The sequence below is a fragment of the Zalophus californianus genome, chromosome 6 (genome assembly GCF_009762305.2).
Source record: "Zalophus californianus isolate mZalCal1 chromosome 6, mZalCal1.pri.v2, whole genome shotgun sequence".
In the NCBI taxonomy this organism is placed as follows: Eukaryota; Metazoa; Chordata; class Mammalia; order Carnivora; family Otariidae; genus Zalophus; species Zalophus californianus.
In genome coordinates, this window is record NC_045600.1 from 41071438 (window position 1) to 41094567 (window position 23130).

Below are 23130 nucleotides of genomic sequence, written 5' to 3' on the forward strand. Positions count from 1 at the left end.
TTTTTTTTGTGCTTAACAAGAAAAACATCATTTGGTTTTGTAATAAAATGTAAATAACTTAATTCTGTGTGAAAACACTAATTAATATTAGAAATTCTCCATTAGCGCAGACTCCATCTTAAGAGTCCTTCAACCTTCACTAATGATGAATGCCATCATATACTGTAGTCTTCCTGTAATAGGATAAAAAATCTGGGTGTAATCATGTGGAGTAATGGAAGAAGGAAGAAGAAACGAGGAGGGGAAAAAAACTCATCAGTTTAAGAATACTCTGAGTTGGGGATTAGACAGTTTAATAGATCTACTTTACACTTTTTAAATGATATTTTATCATTATCACCTTGTGAAAAGAACCACAAAGACAACTTATAAATGCCTGGCTTGTACATAAGAATCACTGGTAAAAAACAAACTATAGCAATTCACAAGTAATTTTTCTCAACTTAGTTTTTCAAGCATAGTTTTTGACCATCTTACTGTGTATTACTAGATGATGGATCAGGCACTTTGTGGGATGCAAGTATGACTAAGTACTTAAGAACTAACATCTAGTAGGGTAGAAAGACACATGCATAAGTAAACGTAATACAAGGTAAGTTGTCAAGTAAAAGAATAGATTGAAAATGCCGTGAGAGCATAAAAGGAGGCGGCAAAAGCTTCATGGAAAGTGGCTGCGGAGATGGCTGTGGACAAAGTAGGGACAGAGTGATGCGAAAGCAGGAGTAAGAGGCAGAGGTGGACAGGTGCCGTGTTTGGATTTAAAGCAGCAAAACTGCTTTGAATACATGATTTGGTAAGAACTATTTACCAAATGAACGGCTCTGCGTGACCTGGCTCCTACCTCTCCTACCACAAGTCTATTCCTACCCTGGCTCAGTAGCTCCAAGCCACATGTGCCTGGAGTGCTTTATTCTCCTCTCCCATCTTTCCTCCCATTTGCTTTTAGCTTATTCATTATCCTCACTGGGGCTCAGTTTTATTGTTGCCTTCTCTGCAAAGCCTTCCCAGCTCATAGCTGGGCTCCTATATTGTATCTCATGGCACCTGTGTATAATCTACCTCCTCAGATTATGCACTGCTTGAAGACAGGGACCTTTTTCTGTCTTGTTCACGGTTCTAACTTCTGGGCCTAGCACAATACCTGGCACTTAACAGATAACTGATAAATTGTTGATGAATGAATTCTGATAATTTCTTTTAATGTGTGGTTGAATATAGCTTCAAATGCTTTCACAGTGTTGACAGTTATGTCAAATTACAGGGCTTATAAGAAAAGTGTATTTTAGGGGCGCCTGGGTGGCCCAGCCATTAAGCGTCTGCCTTCGGCTCAGGTCATGATCCCAGGGTCCTGGGATCGAGCCCCGCATCAGGCTCCCTGCTCTGCAGGAAGCCTACTTCTCCCTCTCCCACTCCCCCTGCTTGTGTTCCCTCTCTCGCTATATCCCTCTGTCAAATAAATAAATAAAATCGTTTTTTAAAAAAAGTGTATTTTAGGACTTATAAGAGTGATATATAAACAAATTAATAGTTTAACCCATATGGATTTCCGTAATTTAAAGCAATTTCATAGAAGACATAGTATGTATATGCTAAGTACAAACATGTTTCTTAGTGAAGGACAGGAAAACTAGAAACACAATAAACAATAAAAGCACACAAGTGAAACATCTCCATAATCTTCAAGAACTTAACTTTATAGATAGCACCTTCTACTTTAGATATTCAAGAGTGTCTTTATACTTTTACTTTTTTAGTCACATGCAAGCACTATCCAAAATTTAGCTAAAGTCAAAATATGCCTAATATTTAGATTTAATACTTAGTCTTCACTAACTTTCATAATCCTCTCCAGCTCCAAAATAAAAGGATTTTAATAGTGTCCATATACCCATTGCATGTATATAATTTTGTTCTCTGGAGCAAGGTCCCAATACTTCATTACCAGATTTATACTGATTAGAAGGAATGATATTCAAGCTGATAACTAGTTCTCTCATTTATTGAATTGCTACTGAAGGAAGTCATTAAAATATTTAACATATGAATCTAAGGTTGCCTCCTAGTTTCAACTGGTTGTGAATGACAGTTTTCACTTTTATAATTAAGTACTAGAAATATTTTATTACAAAGACTGACAAATATATCGAATATGCTCTGTTTTGCAAAGTCTGATTTTCCAACTGTTAAGGGTACTGGCACTTGGGGAAAAAACAATCACTTAAATGAAAACTAAAAATATAAAGCCTATGTTTAAAACATGGCCTTTATTAATACTGCCCACTGAGCTCCATTTTTATTTTACATTGAAATACTTCTGCTTTGCAAAGAAAAGACAGAAAAGTGCATTTTACAAGAGTACTTTTTTCTTTTTAATTCTCTGCGAAAATGGAATCTGAATCACAAGTTCACAATGTGGTAAAATGAAATTAAGAAACAATGATTTCGGTAATGCTATGCCATCACTAGTGTTTGGCTCTGACTTTGTTCTTGTCAATCAGGTCCTGATATACAGTCTAGAGCATCTAGGTTATTTATTACTCTACAGCATATTAAACACAGAAAAGGAGGTTTAAAAAAAACCCCTTTCAATGTACAAACATGAATTTAAAAACTGATTTTAAAAAATCACCTTTTTACATAATGTATATGGCAAAAATGCTTTAAATACATGATTTTGGAATTATTTACAAAATGTATCAGTCTGTGGAACAATTCACAGACAAAGCATACATAGTTGCTTTACTTAGTTGTTGCATCTCAACTTTGGGAGATAGAAATTTATTCGGCAGTATAGCAAACATAAAAACTATGACAAAGTATTTTAAGGGCAACCAAAAATTTGATCCTCAAAACAGTTTAAATACTAGGACTGCCAAAGTTTCTAAACGAGGACGTACTTTAATGATCCAGATGCCCATTTATAGTTCTATACTGTTTGAAGGACTGAGACAGACTCCCTTCAATACAGGCAAAGCTACTGAATGCAACCTCCTGTAAAAGGGACAGCTGAGAGCTATTGTCATCCAAAGAGTGAATTAACCTAGAATTTTCTTTTTTTCAATTTTATTAATATTTTAAAAAATACATAAAAATACAACATCCAATGTCTGAATAAATATATTTAACAAGTTGCAAGATAATACCTTATTTTACACAAAATTTTCAGCTTTAGAAATCTTGTTAAATAACTTCATTGTTGTTATATATTTCATTTTTGTCTTTTTGTAACAAAATAAAAACTCTGAAATTACATAGAAAAAAGACAAAATATTTTTGTCAAGGGATAAGATAGTCCACTGAAAACTTATTCACAATTCCACTGTAAACATTAATAAACATTAAAATATTTGCATAATTGTGTGCTCAAAAATCCTATAAAAAGTGGAAGACTTATTACAACTGTAGTTTTCAGTCAACTACACTTCCTTTCACAATTTATTTTGTCCCATTTACACCTTTAAACCTGGGCACACTGCTGAACATATACTTTGGCAGTTCTAAATAGCAAGTGCTTCCACAAAAATAAAAAAACAACAACAATAAAAAAAAACAACAACATAAACCCCCTACTCACCAAGTGTTCAAATACATCTTAGTGAAAGTGCAGCAGTCACTATTCAGCTGGATAATATTTTGATGTTTATCATGTGCACTTGCTTGTCTATGATTTCTATAACATTTGAAAGCTTTATTATACAAATTGAATTTGCTAAGTGCCCTTTTTCTATCTTCACAAAAAATGAAAAATTAAAGAGGAAAAATTATGACAAATATGGCAGGCTGCCTAACCTTCAATTATTAATCAGCTTATTTTTTGCAACAGAAAAAAAGAAAAGAGAAGGAATAGATACAATCCAGCCTGGAAAGGTATACAGGATATACTTAGCAATGTCAAACCAGTTGAGTGCTTTCTGTGGTTGTATTTCAGGATTTTGGGATTTATGTCCATGGCAGCAAACTGCTGGGAAGGCAGAGAAAACGTTTATCACCTGCATTCTACAGCAAGTACATTTTGTGGGGGAGATGAGGATGAGGGACTCATTCCAGTGTCTGACGAAGCAGATGACATGGAGGCTCCTGCATGAGACACTGTGGAATCAAAGTAACTACATTAGACCCAAAAACTATCACACAAAGATACCTAGCCTCTGGCAAACCAGAAATTAGTCCCCTAACTCTCTGCCATAGGCAGAAAACTCCTCTCAATATAGGCAAGCCTATCATGTAATTTACTTTTTTTTTTTTTTTTTTAAAGAGACAGACCTGGAGCCCTCCCCTCCTTGTCCATCCTCTTCCTGGAATAGTTGGCTCTCTAGGCCTGCTATGCAGTGGTCACCCTATCGCTTTCATTCATCACCTTGACGTTTTCTTTACTGTTTTCCTAAGTGGGATTCCTTGTTTGCTGGATCCTATGTTGTCTTCTTAGCTTTTTAGTTTCTAGTTTGGCTGCTAGTTTCTAGTGCACGGAGAAATCTGACATGAGAAACTGGATGCTCTTCCGAGACCTATTTTTTACGTATACCTTTATATGGTAAACCAAAGGGTTCTGAAATTTCACAATGGGCTTTGGTGTAATTTTTCTCTCCCATTCTTTATAGATGTTACAGTGAGTTCTTTCAACCTTCTAATTCATATCCTTTGTTTCTGGAAATTTTTCTTTTTTTTTTAAAGATTTTATTTATTTATTTGACAGAGAGAGACATAGCAAGAGCAGGAACACAAGCAGGGGGAGTGGGAGAGGGAGAAGCAGGCTTCCTGCAGAGCAGGGAGCCTGATGCGGGGCTCGGTCCCAGGACCCTGGGATCATGACCCGAGCCGAAGGCAGACGCTCAACGACTTGAGCCACCCAGGCGCCCCTCTCCTACCGTCTTTTTGACCACCTACTAGGATTTTTTTTTTTTTAAGATTTTTATTTATTTATTTGAGAGAAAAACAGCATGAGACAGGGGAGGGTCAGAGGGAGAAGCAGACTCCCTGCTGAGCAGGAAGCCCAACATGGGACTTGATCCCGGGACTCCAGGATTATGACCTGAGCCGAAGGCAGTCGCTTAGCCAACTGAGCCACCCAGGAGCCCACCACATACTAGGATTTCTTTAGTTTTGCTATCTATCTCTTCTATTACATTTTTTAAATTCCTGCTATCATTTTTTTTAATTTTTGACAGATCTGTCTTGGTCTCTGAATTGTATTAATACTATTATGTTTTGGGGGCGCCTGGGTGGCTCAGTCAGTTAAGTGTCTGCCTTCGGCTCGGGTCATGATCCTAGGGTCCTGGGATCAAGCCCCGCGTCAGGCTCTCTGCTTGGCAGGGAGCCTGCTTCTCCCTCTCCCCTGCCTCCTGCTCCGCCTGCTTGCGCTCTCTTTCTCTCTCTGTCAAGTAAATAAATAAAATCTTAAAAAAAAAAACATTTTTGTTTCAAGACTACAGTATCTTTCCTGTATCTCTGTATAGTGATTATAGTTTGGTGTGGTGTATGGTACATTGTTTTTTACAAGTTCCTTTTTATTCTCATTTTCTACTTTGGTTTCTACCTTTATGTAGAAGCTTTCCTATCTGGTCTTGTGGCTCCCATATTTAAGAGGGGGGCATTAGGAGCACCTGGGTGGCTCAGTCGTTAAGCATCTGCCTTCAGCTCAGGTCATGATCCCAGGGTCCTGGGATCGAGCCCCACATCGGGCTCCCTGCTCAGCGGGAAGCCTGCTTCTCCCTCTCCCACTCCCCTCTGCTTGTGTTCCCTCTCTCGCTTTGCCTCTCTCTGTCAAATAAATAAATAAAATCTTTAAAAAAGGGGGGGGGGGCATTAAAAAGCTAACTGGAAGCTGTGTGCGAGTGTGCAGAGCTTTTCAATCATGGGCAATGCATATGCAGTGACTGGCAAGGATCTTGCTTTTTGGTTCAGGAACCTCTAAATGTTGGTATCTGTGTTAGTTCCTTCCTCTTGGGTTGACCAGCTTCTCCAGAAGAATCCTTCAGTCTCCTCCCATGAGTGAGCATAAGCTTAGCTGCCAGCTTTCAGGAAGCCAAGAGGATAAGAATTTCAGTTGGAAAAGGGATAGGGGTCTCATCATTCAGTATTGTAAACTTTTGCTCAGGCTCATTATTTCTGGTTTTGCACTTGACCCTCACCTTCAGCTATGGCTGGTGCCCCTGAGTCTACAGGGACTTCTTTCTCCTCTCCATATAATAAGTTAATTCTCTATTTTCTGCTAGAGCTGCAGAAAGAAGGTAGTTTGTATCACAGGATGGGACAAAAGAATCCAATTTCTTCCATTTTCAACCAATCTCCATTTTTAGCCTCACCTATATCCCTGCTTTCAGAGCTGGGGTGATGTGGTATGGGCTGGCTCGCTTCTTGTTTTGCCCCACTGCAAGGATAAACAAGCTTACGTTTTAGCATTCTGCTAAAGCAGTCTATCTGCTTCTCAGCTTCCGAGAGAGAGGCTGTTGACATTTCTTGTCTACTGTGGTCTGCTATCCCATTATCTCGTTCTTGTGGGTACAGGGCTTTTCATTTTCTTTACTGTTATTTTAGTGGGACTTCAGGACGGGGTAGATGTTATAAGTCATTCCTACACAGTTTTAAGGTCTGAGTCAGACACTACTGTCTCTCCATGATTAATCCAAAGTAATCTCTCCTTCCACCAACTCCTGTACTTAGTAATACCACTCTTGGGGTCCTCATCGAACACACCCTTCCTGCTAGAAGTTAAGATCTTTGAGATCAAAGTCTGTATCTCATTCATCTCTGTACTTCTACCACCTGGAAGAGGGCCTGGCACATAGTGTGAACATATTAACGTTGAGCTGAACGATTTCAACAAATCATTTATGATCGCAAAAAGATAATCTCTTGGAGGATAAGCCATATGCCCACTAATTTTGGTGAACCTCATAATTACAAATATAGTGCCTATTAATAGGTAACCAGTAAATATTTGTTGAGCAAAGTGAATTTCAGAGGGAGTAACTAATTCTTCTTGAGAACCAACCACATTTAATAAAATCACATTTTGTAAAAACAGTTCATAGTCCTTTTTAAGTCTCCTCCTGATTAATTCAATTGCTGACCCGCTCATTTCAATAATATCACAAAGAAGATAAAACTAGGAATCTAAAAACAACAATTAATAAATATGTACTATATTCAAAGAGTAACTAATGTAAATCTTCTAAAATGACAGGATATATTTGAAAAACAAGGGAAGAAAAATTACAATCAAATTACCTTCTCTGTCTTTCTTTTTTAATCTTTTCCTCCTCCTGTCTATGGTCGCAACTTCAGACTTCAAAGACATGTAATATTTTCTGATTTCTTGTAATTTTTCTTGGAGAAAAGAGATTCGCTCTGTACTGTTCATATTCTCTAATTCATCTAAAAGGGGGAAAAAAGGTTAATTTGGTTTTTAAAATAATTATCTGAGAAAAGAAGATGGCAGTTCTATCAAAATTCAACTTCTAAATCAAAAGCTTTATTAAAAGTTTCCATAATAATAGCTAAATAAGGCTCTATATACAAGGATGACATTAATTAAATTCATGAATAAGATTTCTGTATATATCCCAAAATTTTTATACCAAATATGTATTACTTAAATGATCAGATAAACACAAGAAAACATCAACACACAGCAACCCTAATCTATAATTGTAGTTATTCATCCAAATAGTTTCTTTGTATTGATTTTTCATTCATTGGATATTTCCAGTTATCAATACTAGAAAGGGTATTTCAGTTTCACTGATACATACAAACACACATCTTATTTTGTTACTGGAGATCTTTCTCTAGTTAATATTTATCAGGTTATTATTATGAAAAGGCATGGATTTGTATTTAAGATGATAAGTAGTGATTATTGACAAGACAGTATTTGGAAACCTACATAAATGAATATGGTAACCACTATTTCTTATATTGACATTTTAAGATAAATACTACTTTTACAAAATACATTCAGGTTTTCTAAAGCTTCTTACTGAGTTGAAAGCTCCATTTATATGTTCTAGGGGATGAATTCGGATGTTTTTCCCTGTGTTTATCTTTTTCTCCATCTTTGATGTGAGGAGAAATTCTTGCAGGAGATCGTGCAAGCTTCTGTGGCTTAGACACACTAAGATGCTTTACTGGTGTACATTTACTTGAATTGTCCAGGACAGGAAGATCTTCACTATCACTGCTTTGTCCTATAATAAAAAATTGATTCAGAGATTATAAATGACAAAAATATCAAATATCAAAATGCAGCAGACCCAGCAATTACACTTTTTGGTATCCTACAGAAATAAGTATACAAATGCACAAATTTCTTAACAGTAAAGAAATGGAAATCTAAATGCCCACCGATAGGAAAAAGGTTAAAAATTACATACAGGTGATTCTTGGACAATGTTGGGGTTAGGGACACTGACCCTATGCAGTCAAAAATCTGCATTTACTTTTGACTCCCCCAAAACTTAATTACTAATAGCCTACTGTTGACCTGAAGCCTTACTGATACATAAAGTTGATTAACACATATTGTGTATGTTATATACAACATTGTATAGTGTATTCTTATAATAAAGTAAGCTACAGAAAAGAAAATGTTAGAAAATCATAAGAGAAAATACATTTACAGAACTCTAAAAAATCTGTGTATAAATGGATCTGTACAATTTAAACCCATGTTGTTCAAGGGTCAAATATACTACTGAATAATTTGCTAAAATTGTTAAAAAGAATGAGCTAAAGTTTACAAGAACAAAAATGGCAAAATATCCAATATACACTGTCAAATAAAAAAGCGAAGTTATAAAACAATATGTATAGTATTGCCCCATTTATGTTTAAAACAAGACATAAAACCACCCAAACTGCATAAATGAAAAAGCACAGAAATACTTGATGTATACACATCCTTTAACATGTGTATAATAAAATGTGAGCAGAAAATTGTTTGCAACTTTGTCCCTCCTCACCAAATTTGTAATATTAAACATGTTTTTGCTTTTCACTTCATAACAAATTAGAATTCTCTCAGTTTTATTTTTTTCCAATCTCTTCCACCCTTCCACCCTACTCTCAAAAGCGAACCTTGCCTTCTACTGAAAAAGCAAAGTTGGAATGTTACACACTCAATTTCCCAGCCCTTCCTCTACCTGTATCTGTCTTTATTAACTTTTGGGGGTGCTCAGAAAGAGAATGTTTTTGAAGACTAACCTCTTCAGCTATACGCTTAAAACCATCCACTCACAGCTCCTCTGGAATATCCCAACATCAATTATCCATCTTCTTTTACCTTCAACTTCTTTTCCTAGTCTACCAACATGCTTACATCTTTCCCACCCTGAGAGAGGGAGGGAAAGGAAGGAAAACTTCCCTTTTTAGCTGGCTTCTCTTTCCTTCTCTTTAAAATCAAATTTTTTTTTAAGATTTTATTTATTTATTTGACAGAGAAAGACAGCGAGAGAGGGAACACAAGCAGGGGGAGTGGGAGAAGCAGGCTTCCTGCTGAGCAGGGAGCCAGACTCGAACCCAGGACCCTGGGATCATGACCTGAGCCGAAGGCAGACGAAGGCAGACACTTAACAACTGAGCCACCCAGGCGCCCCTAAAGTCGAATTTCTTGAAAGAAATTTTTTGTTATCCTGATTTCCACACCTTCTAATCACATTCTCATGCTCCTGTTAGGGTCCCAACATTTACAATTCACCAAATTCAAGGAATGCATTTTAATCCTATTGCATATCCTATAGCATTCAAAACTTCTTTCTTATTCAAACCCACTAGTGTTTAGTGATTTGCATTTGTCTCTGATCAGTGCCCAGTGTCTCTGATCAGTGCCATCTCTAAAGAGATAGCCCACTGAATTCTATTCTTGGTTTTTATTTTCATTTTACAACTCTCCCATAGTAATCTTATCATCTTGCAATCCTTCACATAACCATCTTCTAAAAAACAGACTCTTCTAAGCTCCAGACCCCTACTCCCCTAATACTGGGTACCTCTAACTCAACTTTCCCGAAATTACTCTTCCAACAACCTGCTGCTACTTCTGTATTCCATGTTCATTAACCAGTCCCTCATATGTAACTACTAGTGAGTCCTAATGATTTCACGTCCCATCACTTTAATTCATTTTTCTCGCCAAATATTAAGTCCCAAAAGTAAAACTGATGATCTCCTTTCTCTTTTTAATCTTTTTAACTTTTTAGACAATCTTCAAACTTACAAAAAAATTTTAAGAACAGTTACCAAAAAATGTTTTTCTGACCCATTTGAAGGTTAAGTTGCCCAGCCATACTTGAGTACTTCAGTGTTTGTTTCTTATAAACAAGAACATTCTCCTTGTGTTAGTTATCTGCAAACTGGCCCCAAACTTAGCAGTTTAAAACTACAAATGGTTAATATCTCACAGTGTCTGAAAACTGGGGTCTGGGAGCAGCCTGGCTGTGTGGTCTGGCTTGGGAATCTTGTGATGTTGCAGTCAAGCTTTTACTGAAGCTGTGGTCTCTGAAGACTTGACTGGAGCTGAAGAATATATTTCCAAGATGGTTCACTCATGTAGCTTTTGGCAAGAGGCCTCAGTTCCTTGCTTGCTATTGGTAGGATGTGCTCAGTTTACCATGTGGACCTCCCCATAGACTACTGTGTCCTCAGGACTTGGCAACTAACTTTCCCCAGACCAAGTGATCCAAGGGAGAGCAAGGAGGAATCTGCAGTGCCTTTTATGACCTATACTCTGAAGTCATACTCTACCACTTCATTCAGCCCACACTCAAGGGAAGGAAATTAGGCTTTGTCTCTTGCAGGGGAGAGTATCAACAGATTTGTAGATATGTTTTTAAAACCACCACACACTTAGAGAACCATAATACAACAATCAAAATCAGGAAATGAACACAAACATATTATCACCTAATCCTCAGATCCCATACAAGTTTCTCTACTTGACCCAATAATGTCTTTTGTAGCAACAGGATCCAGGTGAGAATCATATGCTGCTTTTGTCCTGTCTCATAAGTCTCCTTTAAATCTGCAACAGTTCCACTTTCTTTGACTTTCATGACCTTTGCAATTTCTTAAATCACAGACCAGTTATTTTATAGAAGATCCTTCAGTTGGAATTTGTTGATGGCTCCTCATGATTATATTCAAGTTACGCATCTTTGACAGGAACGTCACAGATGTGCTGCTGTGTTCCTGTTGCATCCTGCCAGGTAGTACGTGATTCCCATTTGTCCCATTACCAGTGGTGGTCACTTGGATCGTTTGACAAACATATCTGCCAGGCACTATGATGTTATTCAGTTGCCCTTTGTAATTCCCGCTGCCTCTCTATTCTCATTTCCCATCACTCCTCCTCTATACATCTGTATTGTCCAGCCACTAGCCACATGTGGCTCTGAGAACTTCAAATATAGTTCAAAAGTTTTCCTTTGAAATGCCTTTATCTTGTATCAGTCATATGCTCCCTCCATGGGATATGTATCTACTATAACCTAGAATTTTCCTTTCAGACTTGTATGAAGGCATGTTTTGGAGATAAAACTTTAATTTGTCAAAATCAACCATGTTTATTTCTACAATATTCTACAACTTAGTTTTATTCCATATTGTACAGAAGTCTTTCTCATGTATTCTATTCATACTGACTTACTAATTTCCTTGTTCGTTTCCATAAGAATCTTATCTTCTTGTTTTAAAAATACCATGATACTATTTAGAAATCAGTTTTTCTAGGTTAAAATAAACCATTCCATTCAGAAATGTAAACTTAATCTGCTTTTACCACTAAAGCAAATATTACTTTCCTATTATTCAAGATCCTCAAATACATTCCTCAATATTAAACCACTTTACATGAGAAATACAAATGAAATATGCATAAAAAATAAATCACAGCTATCCCAGCTCTAAATAAAATTGACAGGCCCCTTCAGACTAAAAATAAGTGAGAAAATTGCTATTTCCATAACACAATAAACCAAACATTAGATTTTTTTTTCTTTTTATTAAGTAAATTCTACCCCCAACGTGGGGCTTGAACTCACAACTCTGAGCTCAAGAGTCGCGTGCTCTACCAAGTGAGCCAGCCAGGCACCCCTAAAGCAAATTTTTAAACTGACACAAATGATCAAACAAACAAAATGCTGAAAATATTAACACCATGCTAAAGACAGCACTGGAAAGCACCAACCTGTTCCATTCTTTTCACTTTTGGCTACAGCACTTGTTCGCTTTGGGGTACGCTTTTGCTTTTTTGCCAGTAATCCACTGTTTCCATCACTTGGCCTTTTCTGACCTGAAATAAGAAGAGACAATTGAAAAAAATATATACCTATTCTGGATACCATTCGTTTATTATAAAAGAGAGACATGGAAATTATTTACACAGGATGAAAGATTTCACAATTTCAGTGGAATGGGCAGCTTCACATGATGCCATTTCAATGATTTATTCAGTCTACATGCTTTCCGAGAATGTCACCATCTCTAAATAAAAAATAATCCTTGTCATCTAGAACGACTTTGGTGCCTCCATATTCTGGGAGAAGAACTTTATCTCCAACTTTCACGCTAACTGGTTGAATCTCTCCACCCTTATCCTCTGGAGCCCAATCCAACAGCTACTTCTGTTGCTTGCAATACTTCTCCATGAGATTTCTCTGGAAGCATAATGCCTCCTTTGGTTAGTTTCAGCTGCACTCCTTTCAGCTAAAACTCAGAGAGGGGAAGAAACTTTCTAAATGCCTGTCTTGCCATGTCTCTGGCCACCGCAGTTCGTACCCCGCTCTCGAGCCAATGCCACGACCAGAGCAGCTGTAATTACTCACTTGTCTACTCCACATAAATTTCTAGATATACTTTTTTTTTTAAAGGCAGGAGAAAGGAGAGGGGGAAGTAGGAAGGAAGAATGAATAGGAGGGAGGGAACTTAACTGCTCAAGCGATCCTAAAACTCTGAACTTAATAATTTTGGGGTTGAGATAATCAGGCTGATATTCTCCCTAGAAAGTCCTTACCCTTCTCTCTGTTTTCTCTTTCTTGAACAATTATACTACAGGTACCAGAGGCAACACTGGCTTCAAACCCATTTGCTGATTCCCTCTCACAGAGACCTTCTTGAGATTCTTCAGCAATGCTATCAACTTCAATGGTTATGTCACTCTCACTTTTTATACTTCGAGACTCATCTTGACTGAGAGTAAGTGGTGAAGCTACTGAAAAGTTATGTTGTACTACAGGAGGTAGGGCAGGTGGAATAGAAACAAGAGAGTTAGTCTCAGAACTTTCAACTACTACATCTTCAATACTGGTCTTATCCTTCTCATCCAAATCATCCAAATCGACTTCATGGCAAACCAAAGTCTCAGGCCCAATCAGAGGCATTGCATCCTCTTCTTCTTTCAGGGGAGTATTTACAGTTTCTTCCGCTGGACTGTCAGATTTTTCACTAGTCAATTCTTGAATGCGTTGGTTTGACTCTGCAATTAATGACGGCATTCCTTCATTTTCTATTTCAAAATGTTCAGAATTTAAGTTTTTCATTCCCTCAGATGCAGCACAGTCACTGGTCTTTTCTTGAGATATGCTGTTTGTCATTTCCATTCCATTCTCAATTCTTATTTTTTTCTCTGGTGATGACTGTCCCAGTATTTTCCGTTTCAACTTTTTTTCTTTTGCACATTGGTCAGTTTCATCTTCGGTAGTAGAAGAAAAGGTTTTACTGTCTAATGAAGAAAATTCTAGACTCTGAGCTTCTATATGAGGTTCACTTCCTGCTTCATCCTGGCTAAATGATGAAATCTTTATAATTTCTAAAGAAAGATCTTTTGTCTTGCTTCGTCTTCCCTTTCCCTTAGGAGATTTTTCGGCCTCTTTCTTAACTTCTTCTATGTGTTCCACTTTATTTCCAAAAATCTGTACTATTTGTTCGTTCTCTCCAACTTCTAACTTCAATGTTTCTAAAGGCTGCATTTGCGTCCTTTCGTTTTCTTTTAATATATGTGCAGCAATCTTTGGGTTTTCTTCATCTAGTTTATCATCATTTAAATTTTCATTTTTTTCTAGTTCCTTAATATCAGGAGAAAGTTCTTCATTCATCAAATTCTTTTCTAAAAGGTCTTCTGTTTCACTATCAGATGAGCAAGAGTCTGCAAAATGGAATATATTACAAAGGTTTCTGTGTTAATTACCAATGTAACTTTAGAATAAAAATTCTACCAAACAAAACTCTTATTTATCTCTGAATGCCTCCCTGCAGAAATTTCTGATAAATCATACCTTTGTGCCAAAAATGGGGGTATTTCAAATTAAACTCCATGTAAAACTACAATACATTGAAAATATTACTGTCTCAATTCTATAAAAGAACTATTTTGCATTTCTCACTAGTATCATGTTTAGGTTATGTTAATCCTTAGAAAAATCAAAGGACTAAGGGCGCCTGAGTGGCTTAGTCAGTTGAGCATTCCACTCTTGGTTTAGGCTCAGATAACGATCTTGGGGCTGTGAGAGTGAGCCCCACGTCGGGCTCCACACTCAGCAGGGAATCCGCTTGAGATTCTCTCTCCCTCTGCCCCTCACCCCTGCACGCATTCTCTAAAATAAATAAATCTTAAAACAAAAAGGAAAAATTAAAGGACTAGAGTACTGAGATTATATTAATGCATTAGGTTGTTTGATCTGAGATCTAATAGGTACTGATTAATAAATGTGATGGCATTTTGTGTCCCTAGAGAGAATTATTTAAAATAATTCTGGAAAGAGATGTACAAAATGAGCAATTTGAATTCCCAAAACTTTAAGTGTTCTTCTGATTAAAAGACATAAAAGTACAGGCAAGTTACCTTTTTTTTTAAAGATTTTATTTATTTATTAGAGAGAGAGAGAGAGACAAGCAGGTGGGAGCAGCAGACAGAGGGAGAAGCAGGCTCCCTGCTGATCAGAAAGCATAACACAGGGCTGGATCCCAGGACCCTGGGATCAGGACCTGAGCCGAAGGCAGACCCTTAACCAACTGAGCCACTTAGGCGCCCCTAGTCAAGCTACCTTCTTACAAAAGAAATCATTCTCATTAAGTCAAAGAATTTTTAAAATAATAAAGTTGGGCCATAAGACTGTACAGGATCTATAAAATATGAAAATTCTGGGGGCACCTGGGTGGCTCAGTCGTTAAGCGTCTGCCTTCGGCTCAGGTCATGATCCCAGGTCCTGGGATCAAGTCCCACATCAGGCTCCCTGCTCAGCAGGAAGCCTGCTTCTCCCTCTCACACTCCCCCTGCTTGTGTTCCCTCTCACTGTGTCTCTCTGTCAAATACATAAATAAAATCTTAAAAAAAAAAAATTCTGCCCACATATTGTAAGCAAGTTCAAAAGGCAAACTTAAATGTATTTTAAGTGAAAAGGTATATGGTTTTGTGGTTTTATCATATTCAAGATTTAGAATCCTTATGTTAAAAAAAAGAACTTTTATCTGGAAGTTGAGCAAGACTGAGACTACTATGTAGAGTTTCATAGGTTGTACACTGCAAAAGAGCATGCTACCTAAGGACAGCTTTCACTTTGTTGACATCTTGCATTTGCCTATTATGACAACTTTCCAGCAGATGGCAGTAATGAGGTAGGAGCATGCCCTTTTCTAATTACACACAAACACCATATGGACAAATGGCAATCTTGTAGTTCAGAATAGCTTTTTTCTAAAGGAGGGAAAATTTTATATAAGACCACTATTTAACATTTTAAATTACATGGGAAAGCACATGAAGGTAGAAAAATGGGGAAAAAGTTAAAAGCAAAATAGAATATGTTCACCTAATACTCAGCACAAAATGCCTATACCACATTACTTTGCGCTTTTTGAACATTTTGGTCTCAGCTTTGTTGAAATATCCTATGTGAACAGCACTGAATTACAAGAAACACTGGTGCATGTTTTGAAAGACAGTGTAGCACACAGTAGGATGCATGACTTGTCAACCCATCTCCTTTTAAAATAGAATATTCCTACGATACTGATAAGAAATCACTAAATTTTAAGTAAACATGATATACTAAAATATTTTCTTCAAATCAAATTTTGTAGTTTATAGGAGATTAAAAACTTTAGATGACTTTCTATGAGTCTCTCCACAAGTGAAGTTTTATTATTTATATTATTGATTTTTAAAAAATCAATGATCCTCAAAATTGAGCACCTTCCATTCCATTTGACAGAGGTGAGCTGTCTGGCATATTGCTTCGAGCACTTCTGGTACCTGATTTTCCTTCACTGTTTGGAGTCTTAGACAAACCATACGGCATGTTTGATGAAAGTGTAGATTTTAAAGGAGGTCGTCCTCGTTTTGACTTCTGCCTCTCCTCATCCTTCTTTTCATCCTTTTCACTGTCTTCTTTATTCTGGGTAACAGCAACAAAATGTATGAGAAGGGCCAGTGCCTTAGAAAAAGTAAACATTCTACTTCTCCAAGGAGAACCGTAACTCAAAAAGGTTATATATTTTATATGTCAACTCTTAATTTGTTCTTATAGAAACATTAAAAGCAAATAGTTTTCTAACACAGTGTATTTCTATGCATATGATAGTGCACAGTTTGCCACACGGCAATTACACTGTGAAAGCCAGAGTCCATGCATTAGAGAGATGTACAACTACTCTACACTCTCCCCCTCGTTCCTGATTACTCCCTGAGCACCATTAAACAGGCAAAACACTAGGTGAATCTCTATAGCAAAGGCTGAAAATCAAGGGTGTGGATGTGAGTACAACTAGCCAGTGGCTATGTGTATTAAAATCTAGTATTAGCTTTAAAGACAGTTGACTTAAAAAAATCCTAAAATCTGGCAACCCTGAGTCTGCATCCCACAGGAGACTGGTGAGTTCCACCCTCTCTTGATGAGGAATGTGTCCTCTTTTTTTGTCACTGTCAATCCTGCTTTACCCTTTTTCTGTATAGCCGCTATAGACATTTGAGTTTGAAGCCTATATCCTAAGGGGTCCCTGGTTTTTATCTTTCCTGAAACACTGTGATAATGTGTTTACATTTTTTATGTTTTTAGCTTCTGGGTTATAAGAGAGAAAATCACAACTACCTTAAAAAAAATCAAGATGATTATTACAATGAAAAAACAAGATTTATAAAAAACAGTACAATATAAATAATACCTATACTTATCATAAAGGATATGACTCTATATACATACTTTTGCTTTTTTCTTCTGTTTTTTCTTTGGTCCACCTTTGTCCAAAGGCCAGATTATCCTGTCAGCCTTCACCCATTCATCATACCTTAAAACAAAGAAAAAAATGAAAACTTCACAATACCTTATTTGAATGTACGCACCAAATAAAACAACAGTGAGAAAACTAGAGTTTGGTTCTAGTGTTGGCAGAAACGTGAAGAGCACAGGGGCCGGCTTGCTGGTGAGGTGCTCTGTAGACTTTGTAGACGCCACCAGCAGGAGAAGGCAAGAGAATTTCTTAGGGTAAACGAGGTTAGATAGAGGAAGAGCTAGGTGGGCAAACTCTATGCAGATTCACAACTGAACCGCTTTTGTTTTCCACAAATGCACTTTTGTTTCCCATAGATCTGAGCGTACTGAAATAAGCTTATGCCACACTGCCATTTGCTCTATTGACCGAATAATACAACAAAGAGAAGCCAGGTGAATTCATTATTTGTAATAGGATCAAGTTCCAGGTTTATTTATAAAGTTCTTGTCAACTCTCTTTTCCTCCCAGAACCCTAGAGCCTGCAGTATTTCTAATAAAATTTTATTCTGAACTATGTCATCTCTAAAACTTTGAAATTTTTTAGAGATATTTCATTTCCTTTATCCTTTATTCTGTTTAGCTCAAATTGAAAATTCATTTCCCCTATACCTTCTTCCAAAATATTAACACCACTTTTGAATTTCAACATAGTCCAAGTTACTAATCAGGGGCAAATAAGAATTTAAACTTTCTAAGCAATGTCCACAATAGCCAAACTGTGGAAAGAGCCAAGATGTCCATCGACAGATGAATGGATAAAGAAGATGTGGTATATATACACAATGGAATATTATGCAGCCATCAAAATGAGATCTTGCCATTTGCAACAACGTGGATGGAACTGGAGGGTGTTATGCTGAGTGAAATAAATCAATCAGAGAAAGACATGTATCATATGACCTCACTGATACGAGGAATTCTTAATCTCAGGAAACAAACTGAGGGTTGCTGGAGTGGTGGGGGGTGGGAGGGATGGGGTGGCTGGGTGATAGTGGGGAAGGTATGTGCTATGGTGAGCGCTGTGAATTGTGCAAGACTGTTGAATCACAGATCTGTACTTCTGAAACAAATAATGCAATATATGTTAAAAAAAAAAAAAAGAAGAAGAAGATAGCAGGAGGGGAAGAATGAAGGGGAGTAAGTCGGAGGGAGAGACGAACCATGAGAGACGATGGACTCTGAGAAACAAACTGAGTGTTCTAGAGAGGAGGGGGGTGGGGGATGGGTTAGCCTGGTGATGGGTATTAAGGAGGGCACATTCTGCGTGGAGCACTGGGTGTTATGCACAAACAATGAATCATGGAACACTACATCAAAAACTAATGATGTAATGTACGGTGATTAACATAATAATAAAATGAAAAAAAAAGAAATTAAACTTTCTAGAACTAAATACCAGTTCTTACATTATGTAAACGTATAGGTATTTATAGAGCTCAATCAAAATCTAAAATCTGACCATTTAAGCAAAAAACAGTACAGGTAGTTCTTGTTTTGAACTGCACCATGTTAATGAAAAGCACCCTCACACTTTGTAACCCAGTTACCATGGTGCCGTGCAAAGTAAAGACAGTTCCAATATCCACATTTTGGTTGACACAGGACCATGACTATCTATACTACGGTTTGAAAACTCTCTCTTCCTGGACTAACCCAATATTTTCATTTTGCCAGGCTTTTAAGTATCTGTACATTCGTACCTCACTTAGAAATATTCACTCATTTGGACATTTACTGAGGGCTCACTAGCATGCCAGGCACTGTATAAGGAAATCCGTAGAGAATAACTGAGACGAAGAAGGTCCTTCCTCTCTGCAACTTGCAGTGTGGTGTGAAAGACAGTAAAATAAGTAGAGTCTGGTAAACGCAGTAAGAGGGTTATTTAGGGTTATTTATGTATCTGGTCCAGGGCTAACAAAGGAGTAACTGCCCAATTCCAAAATTCCACAGGACATATCAGACAACCAAGAAGCACAGGTCTAATCTAGAGTACATTCGGTCCAGGCCATACTGGCCTGGTGACCACAGTATGTCATGTAGGTGGCTCCAGCATTAATACTGCCAACTGGGGGTGATCCCAGAATTTCTCAACTACAGACCAGAACTCCCCTCACAATTGCACATGCTACCCTGTTATAGAAATCCAACTGGATTCTCTAGGAACTAGTGATTCTGTTTCAATGAGCAGACTAGAATTATACTAGCTTTTAAGAGTATGGAAGGACAATGAAAAACCACAAACCATGTGAGTAACTAGTTGGGAAGATAACCAACTAGGAAGAACGTGCGCATATAATAAAATGACTGTTGAGAAAAGTCATATAGTAAAATACTAAAAAGATGAGCACAAAGGGTGATAGGAAGGGGACATTCTAGAATGCAGAACAGAAGAACAGCCTCACATAGAGGTAAGTAAAAATGGACGGCAAGGAACTGAACAGAAGCAGAGGAAAAATGACGGTTATCATGTGCTATAACTGCAAAGGCAGTGACTCAGGGCTGACAAAATAGCCCCCATCCTGACCCAATTCAACAATACGTGCATACAAAACAACAGACCTCAGAGATGGACTAAAGAATTTGCAGAGAATTGTCGAATCATGTTATGTGCCTGAACCTAGTATGTCGTTGTATGTCAACTATAAACATTCAGGAAACATTTTTTATATTACAGAAGTTTCAGGGCACCTGGGTGGCTCAGTCAGTTGACTGTCCGACTCCTGATTTCGGCTCAGGTCATGATCTCAGGGTTGTGAGATCAAGGCCCGCTCCCCGCCCCCCACCAGGCTCCAGGCCTAGCAGGAGTCTGCTTGAGATTCTCTCTCCCTCTGTCCTCCCCTTGCTTGTGCTCTAGATCTCTCTCTAAAATAAGTAAATAAACTCTTCAAAAAATTTTAAAAACGTTTGTTTATAGTGTTGTCAGAACTGTGAAGGGCATAGGGACTGGTGTGAGAAGTTTTAAAGTTTTATATGATATTCATTAAACCCTTACTCTTAAAATGATGCAAAATGAAAGAAACCTAACTCTGTCACTAAAGAAAACAGTCATCAGGGGCGCCTGGGTGGCTCAGTCAGTTGAGCATCAGGTCATGATCTCAAGGTCCTGAGATCGATCCCCACTTCAGGCTCCCTGCTCAGCGGGAGTCTGCTTCTCCCTCTCCCTCTGCTGCTCCCCCTGCTTGTGCTATCTTGCTCTTTCTCAGTCAAATAAATAGAACCTTAAAAGAAAAACGGTCAACATTTATTGAGCACACACTACATGCCAAGCACTGTTCTAAACACTTTGTATGTTTTTTTTTTTTTAAAGATTTTGTTTATTTGAGAGAGAGAGAATGAGAGAGAGCACAAGAGGGAAGAGGGTCAGAGGGAGAAGCAGACTCCCCGCTGAGCAGGGAGCCCGATGCAGGACTCGATCCCGGGACTCCAGGATCATGACCTGAGCCGAAGGCAGTCGCTTAACCAACTGAGCTACCCAGGCACCCAAAACACTTTGTATGTTAATACAGGTATTAATAAGCACTGTATCTCACAACATCTCTCTAAAGTAGGTACTTTATCTTCCCCAATTTAGAGGTGAGGGAATTGACACATAACAAAGCATACTTCCAGTACGTAGGGAAACCTTGAAGCACACTGGCTCCAAGCAAATACAGGGCAAGCAGAGATATTAAACACACAAGACTTTCCAAAAGAAAGAGAAAAGTAGTCCCTGACATTCAGGAACTTGCCTAGTACTATCAGTGACAGAGCTGATCCGGCACTCATAGCTAGGTCCTGTTGTTCTCCTGTTGGACATCAACAATTTCACAGAACATCAGACAAGTCTGCTCCGTGACCAGGATGGATCAAGACAAAAACAAGACCACTTCGTAACAGTGCCTAAATACAGGAAAAAAGGTGCGCCTGGGTGGCTCAGTTAAGCGTCTGCCTTTAGCTCAGGTCATGATCCCAGGGTCCTGGGACCGAGCCCTGCCATCAGTGGGAAGCCTGCTTCTCCCTCGGCCTCTGCCCCTCCCCCTGCTTCTGCTCTCTTCCTCTCTCTCAAATAAAATCTTAAAAAAAATTAAATAAATAATACAGGAAAAAAAGAAACATTGTCCAAGCCACAAAAATGACCTACATCCTTTTTATCTTGAATGACTTGCTGCTGCTTTACCAATTACAACAGTAACCTTGGTCTAGTCTCTCCTAGATAAGATTTATTAAGATAATCAATCATAGAATTATCACTTCATGACCATGTCCAATCCAGAGCAAAGCCCACTTCCTTAAACCCTCCCCCAAATCACCTAACAAGCTCAAATCTGAGTCTTTTCTTATCTTTTTAAATTAACCAATTTAGAATTATTACAATGCCTGATAAAAGCTTGATTTTGAATAAATGTAATAAACAAACCACTTGCACCGCTGAGAGCTGCAGGCCTGCCTCCCTGCCCATGTCCTGCAGGATGTTCCCACAAAATCCTGGGCTATTGCTGTTCCCAGAGGCGGTGCCCTGGACTTTCATTAATCCATCTAACACCCTCTGAGATGCCCCATGTTATCCCATACTCTGTGTTCTCCCTCACTGCAAATGAGTAATCCAACCTATTCAACTATAGATAGGATCTTGGTGGGGTGGGAGTACTGACATAGCTAGTGAAACAGTGGGGATGTTGAAAGTTTTGGAGGATTCAGATAAAAGGCGTGCTTTATAAATACCTATATACCATTTGCTTTAGTCCACAACATTAAACTGATCTTTCTGAACCATGTTAAAGAAATTGCAATAGTAAGAAAATAGATTTCTTGCTTACCTGACGTTCCATCCATAGTAATGTACCAAGTATAAAACTTCTCCATCATCAATTTCAGTGCTCTTAATACTAGCTTCATAGATTTTCTGCGTTTTCCCTCGACCATATTTTACTTTCACTTTGGTTCCTGTTAGGCAGGGTTCCATGTCTTCCTCATCTTCCTCCCCTTCAGAGTCACATTTGCTTTCAGTTTCTTCCCTGCGGCAAGTTATAACATTGATAATGCTACTAATTTAATGGAGAACAAACTAATATATGCTAAAAGAACCCAACATGTAGAATAGTCAAAACCTAAGTATTACCTTAATAACGTGTCAGTGGAGGAGGAGAAGAAGGAGGAGAAGGAGAAGATTTTTATGGACTACCTACTAAGGAATTTATTTATTGTGTAAAGGTGCACTGTACCACAAGTAAATCTATTATTTCTTAAAGGCCAATCAATAATCACAGTTGATGATGTAGAGTCTGATTAATCACTTTTGATAAAACAAAGGTCCATATGCTTTGAAAAAGTCTTTAGGATTCATACTCCAGTGCCACCTTATTATGTGAAAATTATCTAGCTTGTAACTTCCTGCAACTAAATTGTCTTAAAGCTACTACTACTCAATTTTGGAATGATTCTTCAAAACTGTTTTAGTGGGCACAATAATGAACAAGGGCTATCTACCTTAGTAACTGTCTTTTAAACTAGTTTATATTTTAAAGGTTACTCTACCCTAACAAAGAAACAATAGATATTTGAATATTAGGTTACTTGTTGAAACTGTGAGATAGCACCAGAAGAACAAAGCTTTGTGTATCTTGTATTGATTTCTTGTGTTTTTACTCCTCTCCCATCAACTTTTCTTTGTTTCAAATAATCAGGTATAAAAGAGATTGATTGACATAGGGAGGTCCAACAATATTTTTACTATTTTTAACAAACAAGACATTCTGTATTAACCCTGGTAAGGATTCAGAAGAGATCTGCACCAAAGATCATTCTAGTGTCCCAAGCGTTTTAAATACTTTAGAGGAGGCATTGTGCTTTAATAAACATAGGGCATTAATTTGGGGACCGCTAGGGGAACCG

At 37.8% G+C, this 23130-nt stretch overlaps 1 protein-coding gene and 1 pseudogene across 2 annotated transcripts in view; both read right to left on the reverse strand.

Annotated features, from left to right (window-relative positions):
* Window positions 1–1983: 1983 nt before the first annotated feature.
* Window positions 1984–23130, reverse strand: part of ARID4A (AT-rich interaction domain 4A) — a 65340-nt gene continuing 44193 nt past the window's right edge. Inside the window, exons 17-24 of one of the 2 annotated variants that reach the window (XM_027570492.1) lie at window positions 22056–22253; window positions 17190–17274; window positions 16244–16385; window positions 13007–14137; window positions 12182–12286; window positions 7980–8186; window positions 7228–7374; window positions 1984–4089 (exon numbers count right to left, since the gene is read on the reverse strand). In XM_027570492.1, the coding sequence (XP_027426293.1) occupies window positions 3986–4089; window positions 7228–7374; window positions 7980–8186; window positions 12182–12286; window positions 13007–14137; window positions 16244–16385; window positions 17190–17274; window positions 22056–22253 (2119 nt within the window). In that variant the 3' untranslated portion in view covers window positions 1984–3985. Of the gene's footprint in view, window positions 4090–7227; window positions 7375–7979; window positions 8187–12181; window positions 12287–13006; window positions 14138–16183; window positions 16386–17189; window positions 17275–22055; window positions 22254–23130 lie in introns of both variants that reach the window. The other variant, XM_027570491.1, reaches the window with a different exon arrangement.
* LOC113909412 lies at window positions 12293–12996 on the reverse strand (annotated as a pseudogene).